Consider the following 13869-nt stretch of genomic DNA (forward strand, 5'->3'; position numbering starts at 1 on the left):
CAGGGTACTAGTCTGCCATAACACTTTCATTGCAATCATGAGAGCCTTTGAGGTCTCTCTTTTATACATTCACAATGCACTGGAGAATATTGCTGGTTCCTTAAAAAATGTTAAATGATTTCGAACTGGAACACTCATAGTTGAAACTGCCTCGTCAAACCAAGAATCTAAGCCTCTGGGATGCAAAGGCCTCATGTGTCTATGCTGTTGTGGCTGAGCTACACAACACCCTCAACTGATGTAAAGGTGTGATTACTTGATGCCATGTAATGGAGATGGACCGTAGGAATTATGTTAAAATGGAAAAATGTGGGTGTCGCAGAAGTGCAGAACTAAGTGAGGAGAGTGGAAGTTCCCACACCAGTTAAAATCACAGTGTGTTCGTTATATGTTTCGTCTCATAAGCCACTGGATGCAGATGTACTGACAGAATTCGTCTGGATTCTCATCGACCTGTTCCTGCTTGTGGATGACTTCAGTGCACACAGTGTGCTGTGGGGCTTGGCTACCACTTGCTCCCAATGTCAAGTGGTCTCAGATTGCAGTTGATAAAGATAATGGGTCCCCTTGTTAAAATATTGTGCATGGACAAAGCTGATATTTGGCAGAGTACCTGACACCTCAAAATATCAATAGATCACTAGGGAAGCCTGAAGAATTACACCAAAAGAACTCTACGAGTATGACATGTGCCGAATTATCAAGAAGCTGGACAGGCTTTGACATAAGAAAGGGAGGAAGCTGAGTTCTATCAGTTTGCTGCTGAGATTTTGAGATACAGATTTAGGACCAGTTTTTGCCATGATCAAGCATCACATCAACATCAAGATGGTGAACAAGATAAAACATTGATTATGGCACTTGTGAGAGAGAATTGTTGAGATATGCATCACAAGCTAGATTTAATAGTCAGGTAGCTTTTATACCTTCACCTGTACTTGGCTGCCTTCTTAGCAGGTGTACGTGGGGACTGTGTACACATTGGCTTTTGGTATCCAGTGGAGTACATCATTAAGAATGCACAGTGTGCGAGTCTGCAAAGCTTGACTTCATGAGTAAGGAAACACAGCAAGATGGGGAGACACTCACACTGTGATTAACCTAATTGGGATGCAGTCTGATGTCAACACTTTGAAGGTGCTCAGTGCAGATCTCACCTTTTGCAACAATCCTAGAAATTCCTATTTCTGGTTTCATCAGCTCAGTGGAGAAATAACCAACACATTTCTACCAAATGAGGCAGAAGAAATTCACTGGGAGACATGCAGGGTGCTCACCAAGACAAAGTCTCCAAAATTAAAAATATTAAGTGATGAGAGGCTTGCATTCAAGAGCCCCCTGGAAGACAGCAGCATTGTGATGAGAAAGTGCATCACCATCTTGAGACCACTGCATACAAACTTTTGGATTGCAAACGTACAGACAAAGTGGACAAGAAGACCCAAGTCTCTCTCCTGAAGGAAATAGGTATATCTGACAAGGTCATTACATGACAACGATCGAGAGTGCCAGTACCACCTAGGTTATATGGGTGGTCAAAAGAACTCGAAAGGCATGCCACTGCACCCAGTAGTTGGCAACATTGGCACATCAGCATACTCAGCAGCCAGGTACTTCAGGTACTTGAAGAAACTACTGTTCCCATATGTGAGGAAGTGTGTTCGCCATATTTGCAACTAAGAGGACATCTTGCAGTGCCTCAAGCAACTACATATTACAGAATGTGGTACAATTGTCAGTTTTGATGTGATGTACATGTTCACCTGGGTGGTATTGAAAGAATCATTGGCTGATTGTAGAGAAATTTGACAGTGCTCCGTTGGTTTGTTCAGGCATACACTGACCACAACTTATTTTCTATATGTGGGGGGGGGGGGGGGGGGGGGGGGCGGGCGCAATATTGTGAGCAGACAGAAGGTGTAGCCATGGGCAGCTCTCTTTCCCCAGTTGTTGCCTACTTATATGTTCGTTAAAAAATTGGAAGAGAAGCCATTAGAGATGGTCAGATATAAATCTACATGATTCTTCAGTTATGTGGATGATACCTTAGTGATCTGGCCTAATAGTAGGGAGATGATCAATGAGTCTCTGGAGCATCTTAACACATGACACCCAAGTAATAAATTCACCGTGAAACTGGGAATGGATGGCCAGTTGCTGTTTGTGGATGTGTTTGTCAAAAGGAGAGCAAATGGGTCATTGGTTTACATAGTGTATTGCAAACCTACACACTGGTTTATACCTGCAAGCCAGCAGCTTTCACCACTCAGTATAGAAGAATGGAGCTCTAAAGGGGCACACACCTTGTAATACCTAGATAGATGGCAGCAGAAATAGAACAGCTATGATCTGTATTCTGCAGAAATGGATACAAGGCTAAACATATTGAGAAGGCGCTTCAACCAGCCACTTTGCCACATGATCTAGAAAAACAGCATGGTGAAGCAAAGGCTGTGGTGTACCTGTCCTATGTGGGGTCTATTTCTGCCAAAATCAGCAGGATTCTCAGGAAGAATAATATCAAATCTGTGTCTTATCCCCCTATCAAAATAAGAGGACTACTGAGAAATGTGAAAGATCACATGGTACTATGAAAACCAGGAATTTACAATGAACCTTGCCAATGTGGCATGATGATTATGATAATGATGATGATGATGATGATGATGATGATGATGAGTGGAGGAGTGTATTGGAGTGGGGAGGCAGAACAGAGGAAGTGGAGACTGCAGTAAGGGGTGTGGTTACGGAATGATTGCACTTGAGGTCTTGGGTTGTGAAGCAGCCATTGAAATTGAGCACGTTGTGCTCAGCACCATGTTTTACCACTTGCTGGTCAAGTTTGCTCCTGGTTACAGATTGGCAGTGGCCATTCATTCGAGTAGGCTCTCAGTTGGTAGTCACGCCCACATAGAATTCTGTACAGAACTTGCAGCAGATCTGGTATATGACACAGATACTTTCGTAGTTGCAGGTAGCCCCATCCTCCGGTGAGATAGAGTAAGTATGTGACAGGACTGGAGTAAGATTTAGTGGACGAATGCATTGGTCAGGTCATGCGCTTGGGTTTTTCTCATGCATATGCCCCTTGTGGCAAGTGGTTGTAGCATGAGGATGGACATGGACATTGCATAAATTACCGTATTTACTCGAATCTAAGCCGCACTTTTTTCCGGTTTTTTGTAATCCAAAAAACCGCCTGCGGCTTAGAATCGAGTGCAAAGTAAGCGGAAGCTCTGAAAAATGTTGGTAGGTGCCACCACAACTAACTCCTGCTGTTGAATATATGTAGCGCTACACAGGCATGCTTTGCAGTCACAAAGATAAATACTGGCGCCAAAACCTCTGCGTCAGTAAATAAATTAAAAAAAAAAAGTGGAAGACGAGCTTTTTTTCTCCGCCCCGAGTTTCAGCCACTGCATTTTCATACATTATCCAACGAAGTAAATACAAATTCCGTATAGTTCATCTTCGAATGTAGCAACATTTCAATGTACTACGAAAATCCGACTGGCAAGACTGTTTGGGATGTTCGTCAATATGGCCAACTCCACGTTCTGAATCTTTTCCTTCCTGTGAGAAGAGATGGTTGCTAATAGGAACTGCAGAAATATGTCTGCTTGTGTCTGTATATGTGTGGATGGATATGTGTGTGTGTGCGAGTTTATACCTGTCCTTTTTTCCCCCTAAGGTAAGTCTTTCCGCTCCCGGGATTGGAATGACTCCTTTCCCTCTCCCTTAAAACCCACTTCCTTTCGTCTTTCCCTCTCCTTCCCTCTTTCCTGATGAGTGATGAGGCAACAGTTTGTTGCGAAAGCTTGAATTTTGTATATATATATAGACACACACACACACACACACACACACACACACACACACACACACACACACACACACACACACAGGGTGTTACAAAGAGGTACGGCCAAACTTTCAGGAAACATTCCTCACACACAAATAAAGAAAAGATGTTATGTGGACATGTGTCCGGCAACGCTTAATTTCCATGTTAGAGCTCATTTTAGTTTCGTCCACCTACGCTCAATGGAGCACGTTATCATGATTTCATACGGGATACTCTACCTGTGCTGCTAGAACATGTGCCTTTACAAGTACGACACAACATGTGGTTCATGCACGATGGAGCTCCTGCACATTTCAGTCGAAGTGTTCGTACGCTTCTCAACAACAGATTCGGTGTTCGAGGGATTGGTAGAGATGGACCAATTCCATGGCCTCCACGCTCTCCTGACCTCAACCCTCTTGGCTTTCATTTATGGGGGCATTTGAAAGCTCTTGTCTACGCAACCCCGGTACCAAATGTAGAGACTCTTCGTGCTCGTATTGTGGACGGCTGTGATACAATACCCCATTCTCCAGGGCTGCATCAGCGCATCAGAGATTCCGTGCAACGGAGGGTGGATGCATGTATCCTCACTAACGGAGGACATTTTGAACATTTCCTGTAACAAAGTGTTTGAAGTCACGCAGGTACTTTCTGTTGCTGTGTGTTTCCATTCCATGATTAATGTGATTTGAAGAGAAGTAATAAAATGAGCTCTAACATGAAAAGTAAGCGTTTCCGGTTTCTGGACACATGCCCCCATAACATATTTTCTTTCTTTGTGTGTGAGGAATGTTTCCTGAAAGTTTGCCCGTACCTTTTTGTAACACCCTGTGTGTGTGTGTGTGTGTGTGTGTGTGTGTGTGTGTGTGTGTGTGTGTGTGTGTGTGTATATATATAGAGTAAGCGGCGGTAGCGTGCACAAAAGCAAGCCATGCTGCGAGTGGCGACAGGCCGTAAACACTCATTATAAGATGCGACAAACAGTGCATGACACAGTACAGTAATGCATTTTCAGCTTAGAGTGACGTAAACACCTATAACAAAGAGAATGGTGCTTATCAGATCAAAGAAAAATAAGCAATCAATTCAAACCAGACGAAGCCCGTGAAAAAGGAAGGCTACCCTTATAAATACGGACGGAGCGCCTGACGCATAGCAATGGCTACCTGGTAAAGCTTAACTGCTAAGCTTACGACTCGAACCAAACTACTGTAGCTGTATCGTCATTCATTCGACCTAAATTGTGTCTCATATTACAATAAACCAACTTTGTTTCGATTTGGAGGTGCGGCCTAAAACTTTTCTCTCCCCTTGAATTTCGAGTCTCAAATTTCAGGTGCGGCTTAGATTCGGAAAAATTTTTTTCCTTGATTTCGAGTCTCATTTTTCAGGTGCGGCTTAGATTCGAGTAAATACGGTAGGTGGGTGATGGGATAACACTTTGGAGGGGTGGGAGGATTGTGGTTAGGATGTCCGTTATTTATGTGCATGGTGATAAATAATTGAAACTGTGGCATGGGATGATACTGGGTGATGAGAAGGATGCTCTTTTGCTGGTGGTTCTTCAGTGTGGTCAAAAGATTGCAGGTGTGTGAGAACACTGCATGGGAAGAGTGGGCAGACTGTGGTTGGGGGATAGTACCAGTTTGTGAAGGCATTAGTAAGACATTGAAAATAAATGATAATGGTTTTTTCATCACTGTAGGTGCACTGTGCATTGGTGTTAACATTATATGGACACCTTCTAGTGGGGGGCTATCCAAAATATGGATACTTTTTATTGTTAGTGAACTTGAAAAGAACAGAAGTTTTGAATGGAGTCATTGGAGATGTGGTGGTCAAAAAAATGTCAAGGAAGCTGGCACACTGGTCTAAGGAAGAGTAAGTCAAGCAAATGACAGAAAAGCTGTTGAGGACTTGGAGCAATACGGCAGGCGTGTCATGGCCCTGGGTCCATATCAAGAAAATATCATCAGTGAACTTCAACCAAGCAAGTAGTTTGCGATTTTGGATGGCTGGGAAGGCTTCCCTTAAGTGGTCTGTAAACAGATTGGCATTTGAGGGAACCATGTGTGTGCAGATGGCTGTACTACAGATTTGTCTGTCTTCCTCTCAAAGGCGTAGTAGTTAGTTGTGAGAATATAATTAGTTAGATGTATAAGGAATGAAGTCTGGAGTCACAAGTACATTGGGAGAGTTAGTGTTAAATTGCTGGAAGGCCATGGACATGGGAGTTGTTGTACAGGGAGATGTCAACAGTTAAAAATCCAGTTGGTAATGAGATGGAAGTGATTTGGAGTCACTGAAAGAAGTGATCCATACGTTTAATGTGCGAGTCTAGACTGTAGGCAATTGGTTGGAGATGTTGGTGAAAAAGAGCAGATTTTTGTTCTGTGGGAGCACAGTAGCCAGCTAGAATGAGAAGTCCAGAATTGTTGGGTTTATGAACTTCGAGAAGCAGTAAAAATTGGGTGTGTGTGTGTGTGGGGGGCGGGGGGGGGGGGGGGGGTCATTGGGGTGAGGAAAGAACTTGGTCCACATGAGAAATTTTGGGGTGGATCTACAGATTTGTGTAGGGGTTGGACGTTATGTTGAACTACTGGCATGGAATCACTGTGGCAAAACTTGTAGGTGGAGTTTTCAGGTTGTTGGCAGGTTATTTCTGTCAGTTCATCACTGCTGTTCATCACAAGAGTGGTGGAGCCTTTCTATGTACAGAAGATGATTAACGCAGGGTCTGTTTGTGATTACATATTGCTTTTCTTTCCTCTGTCGAGAAGTTTGTATTCCTGTGAAAGTACCTTGGTAAGGAGAGTGAGGACAGTCTGAAAATAAGGGACTCCTGGAAGGGAACTAGGGAATGGTTTGGTGGGAGAAGGAAAGGGTCATGTTTGGATGGTGGTGTGAATTCGAAGAGACAAGGTTCGATGTTGGGGTTAGGTTGACTGGTTGGTGCATTGGTAGCTAACAGCGTTTCCACTGTGGGCTCTGGGAGAACAAGAGTAGGTCTTTGATGAGCTTGGCAAGATTGAGCTCGGATGTGTGGCACAATATGAGGCCTTTTGATAGGACTAAAATTTCTGTAGCGTTGATGATTTGGTGGATATGTTGATAACAGTGTTCTGAGTTTGTTTGGGTTCTGTGGGATATTTGGAGGAATTTTGAGGTATGTGGAAGATGGAAAAGTCCAGTAAGACGTGGTGTGGATTCTATGAGGAATTGATGAGGACATGTGCTGGGGATAGGATTGATGTCAAAGTGTAGTGGTGAACAGAGGCAGGGATAGGATGTCAGTAAATGTAATAATTTTTGAAGATGGTGTATGGAGTGCTCTTCCAAGATGTTAGATGGCAAAGGTTACAGTTTTGAGGATATGATGCAGGCAGTTGTGAGAAGTAGTTTTAAATTGCAATATTCTATAAGTGAATCACACGACATTTATTTCAGTCACTTACTTAATTTACTTTACAGGTTGATGACTTGAAGGATTTGATGCCATTACTAATAATGAACACTCTGTCTTACCTGAAGAGCTCTTGGCCAAGAATTAGAGGAAATGCAGCAATGTTAATAGGTAATTACATCTCCACCATTATTTCTTAATAAAGCTATAAATGTGTTTTTACTGTCCTGCATTAAGAAACATTTTTTATAGATTATTAGTACAAATGCAGGGTGCTCTTTCCATCATTAGCAGTATGTTAGGTAAAATCAAATACATTTCTATAATCAAGAAACTTTATACTGTAAACCAGACTAGGTCATTGTTACAGAAAAAGTTTATTAGCAGAGTGAAAATTTTTAGAGCTCATTGTGCTACAAAATTTTGAACATCAAGTTTTTATGTGAAAATAAATATTCCTTAGAAAAATTAATTGCATCGTAAGAAACGAATAGAAACAAATTTCTATTTGAAATGTGCACAGCCAGTAATGGTTGCATGTGAGTCTGACAGTCTTGGGGTTCCTATGCTCTGGGATTGCCAACATTGCCAGTGCTCTGTTACCATAAACTCTGGGCATATTTCAACAACCATTGTGTGGCATGACAGTGGAACATTATATGTCTCGGGGTGTGTGGGCTCCTGGCATAGCTGCTTGGATTGCAAGAATGGTAGACAAATATCTATTCAAAAAAGATGACCTCAAAGTGTGCTATATGCCAATGGTGTGGATGGCTATTAAGGCAAAACAGTGGGCAACCTGTGGGGCAACTGCCACACTCCAGTTGTATGAGGCTTACCCAAGAAAGCAGGGCTCTGCTTGGATGAGCATTTATTTCCCTACTGCTTTGTGGGAACAAAATGGGTTCTACTGCTCAGACTAAAAATACTGACACAAAGAATGGACTGACAGGGAGTAGTAACACCCAAACAACAAAAAATAAATTCAAAGAATACAAATTTGCCAAAGTTACTTTATTGTAGTTGAGAGAGAGAGCAGGTGTCCTTTGAGAAAATTTCACTATTCACATTGAAGCTTCAGCAGACATTTGAAAGCAATTTAAGGTCTTTGAAGGAGTCAAATGATTCTGTAACCTCATGCTAGTGGTCAACATAAGAACATCACACAAAATTTTTTGTAACCTAAAGGTTTAGATACTTGTGACACCCTGTAATAACTGAAATACACGGCATACTTAATGTCAGCAAGGGATTTGTCATGGATGGTTTTATCTGCTTCAAAGTTAGCTCTTTTATACCAAACCTTCTGAAACATTCTAAATGCCAAAAGTCTGGGAAAAAAAGGTTTGGTTGTACTGGTGAAGTTGTGTGTGTTAGATGAGTCAAAGGTATACAAAGCAAATTTTGTATACCTCCCCCAAAGTGTATAAACTGTGCAGATGATCATAACAAGTTGAGCCGAATTGCTGTTTTATAGCAAATAGAGGAAAAATTGGGGAACTGAATGTGATGAGGAGAATCCCATACACTGAGGCAAAGAAAGCGTTCAAGACAATACCATCTGCAGCATTCACAACATTCTTTGCAACAGCCTTTGCAAAACCCTTTAACCAAGAGCTACACATCAACTCGAATAGAAAAGCCAGATACAATTGTACACAAATTGTACAGCTGTATTTGAAGAACGAAAAAATCTCTCAAAATTTTATAGTGCTCTAGGTCAATGGCTCTTCCAAACAAAAATATTATGTCCCAAAAAGCTAAATAAAAATCATCTTTGTCCATACAGACTATGCCCCCTTGAAATAAAGTGGTAGTAACAGCCAAGAGGTGACCAAACTGAAAGAACATTGTTTTAAAAACATCAGTTCGGTGGCTATTGTCACTTTACGAAAGCGAAGGCAATGTTATAGAAATAGATAAGCCTGTGGAGGAACAAAATGGCCTGACCTGACAGCATTTTCCCCTATCATCTGCAGTGCATCACCATGGCAGAGAGAGAGGAGGAGAGAAAACACTCACTAAAAGATGACTCCTGTAATTCAGTGGAATGTGAGTGGACTCTCATCTCATATAGAGGAGTTCAAACTCCTTGTTTGCAAAAAGTCACTGTATCTAATTTCTGCGGGGGATAAACTTGAAAAAATGATTATATTCCATGTTAGAAGTCTATTCTCTCCATCTGCTGCCTCAGATACATCTCCTTGGGTGTGGACCATTCCATCCTCTTTTGTATCTTTACAAAGCACTAGCCTATCTTGACTGGATTACAGGTATCTGGCATATGGATCAGTAGCTCCTTCCACATTGTTGGCACTGGTTCACTACATTGGGATCTGCTGTGCTGCTGGCACCTCTTGGTTGAGCTTAGTGGACAGCCTCCTGGCAGAGGCCACGATCTTTGCACACAGATCATACATCACCAATTACTACTAACCCCCCAGAGGGCTCACCAATTTTTGACAAGTTCGTGCTTGGCTACTACGGGGTCCCTGCTTTTGCAACACCTCTTTCCGTTCCGTGCTGCATGCCTATCCTCCTGTATTTTTAGGAATGCGTGTTGTAGTTTTGATAGCCCGGCATTGGAATATTCCCTCATCTGTCTTTCTTCATTCTCCATCTCCTCTCCTTCCTCTGCTTCAGGATTTAAGGTTTCACTTTGTTTCTTCTTCCTCCCTGTGTGCTCCTGAAGGCCAGCCCAGGTGTTTGACCTGTAACAGGTAACAGGTGAAATTCCCAGCTATATGTTGACAGGTAGGGTTTGCATATACCTGACACAGCCCAGGTCCAGGGATGGGTGACTGCCTGAGCTGTTACCTTCCCAGTTGCCAATTATTCCCACTTTCAGGAGTTTTGGAGCTGTGACTTGAGGTGTGAACAATCATCTAAGGTGTGTGAACCCCTCGGTGGGGAGGGGGAGGGGGAGGGGGAGGGGGACAGTTGCAAGGAGCACACCATCTGAGATGCTGACAATCGTGGGGGATTTTTTCGCAGTGATCCAATCACCATCTCAATCTATGTCTACTAAACATAAACGGAATGAGGCTAAAGATTCAAAAGTTGTCGCAGCTGCAGCTCGTTTCCTCATGGTCATATACCGAAGGAGGAGTCCTTTGCTACGGTTAGTCCGTTTATTATTCAGGAAGGTGTTGATGCAATTGTAGGCCCTGTGAAATCCTGCTCTTGCTTACATAATGGAACTTTGCTTCTGGAAACCAAGTGTGATTTTTCAAGCCCAACAACTGCCTACCAGCTTTTGCTCCTCCATGGCCATTCTCTTGGTGTTGAGGCCCATTGAAAACTAAATTCTTCACATGGTGTTATTTACTCTAGACTGCTTGACAGTCTGACTGAAGGAGAAATCCAAACTTACCTCTCTAATTGGAAAATCACTGTTGTCCATTGGGTAATGAGGGAGATGGATGCAACCTTAATGCCTACACATGCACCCTCTTTCTCATGTTTAATTGAGCAGTGCTTTCATCAAAGATCAAGCAGGTTATGAAGTCATCACAGTCTGACTGTACATTCCATACTAAATGCATTGCTATCAGTGTCAGCATTACAGCTACATACCCATTTCCTATCAATACACAGCCAAATGTGTTACTTGTGGTAGAGATGCTCACGAGGGTGATTGCCCACCTTTTACCATCGAGCACTTATTCTGTTCTTGCTACAACTCACTCCACAAGCGACATGTCCACACAGACTTGTGACCTCCAGTTCAGCACTGCAGTTGTAGAATTGCCCAATATCAAGGTAGTGTCACCATCTTCTCCTACAGCTGCACAACAAGCCACGAAATCTTTGCCTCCAGCAGCGAATTCATCGGCTAAACAACCGGCAGGCCGGAAGGGACAAAAGGAATACTCCCATGAAGACTTTTTACGTCCCTCCAGCGAACAACCATTTGAGTCTTCATCTGCCAACCATAAAGGCTCTAAGAAATTGAATAAAGGCAATCAGTCTTCTCCTTCCCTGCTTTGGAGATCCTCTTCATTGCGATGTGACACCTTCACCCTTCTGACCCCATTTCACCGATGCACACTGCTTACAATTTTTCTGCCCTAGAATCTGGAGTCCAAGCAAGGGAGAATGCCAATGCCTCTGTAGATTTCATGGAACGAGATCCTCCAGCATCTGCACCCTGTAGCAGCTGCAGCGAGTCTTTGAAGCCTGGCACTCGGCAGTCGCCAAGGTGACTAGCCTCTATTTGTTCCCTCTTCCCCATTCCCTGTTATGACTCTTCTCTAATGGAACATTGTGGCATTAGATCTAACAAGGAGAAATAATGGCTGCTCTTGGAATCCCAGTGTTCACTTATTTTCTGCCACCAAGAAACAAAATTGCGTCTCTGTCATCACTTTGACCTTCCCCTTTGAGGATGGCATTCCATCTCATGGGGGTGTCATGCTGCTCATTCAGGATGATGTCCATAGCCACCAGAGCAGACTTACTCCAGCTTATTGGTCAGCTCCCTTGCTTCTTTTTGCTGCTCGGCAACTTTAAAACACACTGTCCCCTTTTGGGCTCTTCAAGAACCTGCGTGAGAGGTTCCCTCGTTCGTGAGATTCTCAGTAATTCAATCTCATCTGTCTCAACACTGGAGCACCCGTGTTCTTTTCAGATTCCATGCACACCTATGCCCATCTGGACCTCTTGTTCTGCACTGCCCAGCTTGCTCGTCGCCTCGAGTGGTCCATTCTCTCTGACACATACCCGAGCATGCATTTCCAATGCACTGTCCACTTGCTGACTCCTACTCCATCTACATGTAAACCCATGTGGCAACTTTCTGAGGCTCACTGGAGGCATTACTTTTCCCTGGCGAGATTCAACAAACATTTTCCAACTTGTGATAATCAGGTTAAGTACCTTACTAACATTATCCTTACCACTGCAATATGTTCCATACCTCGCACTTCATCTTTTACCATGCCATGTCCTGGTCCCCTGGTGGACTGAGGCATGTTAAGACACAGTTCACACCCAGAGACGTGCTCTCCGCATTTTTAACTATTATCCTATGATGGCAAACTATATTCATTATAAACAGTTGCATGCGCAATGTCGTTGCATTCTTTAGGATAACGAAAAAGGTAGCTGGATTTCATTTACTATTTTTTTAACATTTTTGCTTCCTCTTCTGTCGTGTGGGGCAACCTCCATTGGCTCCCTGGGAACTAGGTCCTTTGTCTGATTTTTGGCCCGACCATAGCAGATGATCTCATTGTGGACCCTATTGCTATCTCCAACATCTTAGGCTGCTATTTTGTGGAGATTTCAAGCTCCAGCCACTGTCACCCCATCTTCCTCCCTCAGAAACAAGTGAAGGAGGCTCAGGTGATAGCCTTATCCTCTCAGAACCATGAATGCTACAGTGGCACTGTTACTATGTGGGAGCTATACCATGCTCTCACTTCATCCCGATCTTCCATGTCTGGGCTGGACGGTGTTCACATTCAGGTGGTGCAGCACCTTTCTCTTGTGTGCACATACTTTCTCCTTCACATTTGGACAGATGGCTCATTTCCCAGATGCTGGCGTGAAGCCAGTGTCGTACCCGTACCTAAGTCTGATGAGGACAAAGGTCTTCCTTCTTGCTGCTGCCCGGTTTCTCTCACAAACTGTGTGTGCAGGGTGACAGCACGTACAACTTATGGTCAGCTGGTATTGGTGGCTTGAGTCTGTCTACTAACCACTGCACAATGTGGCATTTGAGTGTGCCTTTCTGCAGTTAACCATCTCATCTCTTTGTCAACCCATGTCATGAACAGTTTTCTGTGGAAATACTAGACTCTGGCTGTGTTTTTTGATTTGGAGAAAGCTTACAACATGTGCTGGAGGCCTGCTATCCTCTGTGCCCTATGCATGTGAGGCTTCAGAGACTGCCTGCCTCATTTCCTTCAGGAATTTTTAAAAGACAGAGTTTACAAGGTACTTGTCAGTTCAGTCTTGTCAGACAGCTTTATCCAGGAGAACGGGTTGCGTCAAGGCTCTGCTCTGAGTGTCATCCTCTTTGCTATAACAGTTAATCCTATTATGACCTGTCTCCCACCAGACAACTTGGCTTCTTTTTTGTCAATGACTTTGCAATCTGTTGCAGTTCTCCATGGAATTGTCTCCTTGTGTGGCGTCTTCAGCGATGTCTTGATCATATTTACTCTTGGAGCATTGACAGTGGCTCTCATTTTTCAACTGACAAAACTGTCTCTATAACTTTCTGGTGGTGCAAAGTGTTTCTTCCACCATCTTTAAATGTTTATGCTATTGTTCTTCCATTTGCTAAAACTACAAAATTTCTGGGACTCATGCTTCATAGAAAACTTTCTTGGTCCTCTCAAGTGTTAAGATGTGACCACATGTTGTACCAGATCCCTCAGTGTCCTACGTGTCCTAAGCAGTACATCCTGTGGATTGGATCAGACCACCCTCCTCCATTTGTACTGATCCCTTGCCCGTTTGAAACTAGACTATGGGTGCTTTGTTTATTAATATGCCCAGCCGTCCATCTCACACAGTCTTAACACAATCCATCGTTGTGGAATACATTTGGCCACTGGCACCTTTTACACTAGCCTGGTTGAGAGTCTCTGTGCAGAAGCTGCCGAACTAC

General features: G+C 43.3%; 1 protein-coding gene across 2 annotated transcripts in view; it reads left to right on the plus strand.

Annotated features, from left to right (window-relative positions):
- The window catches only part of LOC126457353 (maestro heat-like repeat-containing protein family member 1), a 247734-nt gene that overhangs the window by 186473 nt on the left and 47392 nt on the right, over positions 1-13869 (plus strand). For both annotated transcript variants that reach the window (XM_050093582.1, XM_050093583.1), the window contains exon 28: positions 7319-7421. In XM_050093582.1, coding sequence (XP_049949539.1) covers positions 7319-7421 — 103 coding nt within the window. The remainder of the gene's footprint in view (positions 1-7318; positions 7422-13869) is intronic.

Source organism: Schistocerca serialis, chromosome 2, assembly GCF_023864345.2.
Source record: "Schistocerca serialis cubense isolate TAMUIC-IGC-003099 chromosome 2, iqSchSeri2.2, whole genome shotgun sequence".
Taxonomy (NCBI): Eukaryota; Metazoa; Arthropoda; class Insecta; order Orthoptera; family Acrididae; genus Schistocerca; species Schistocerca serialis.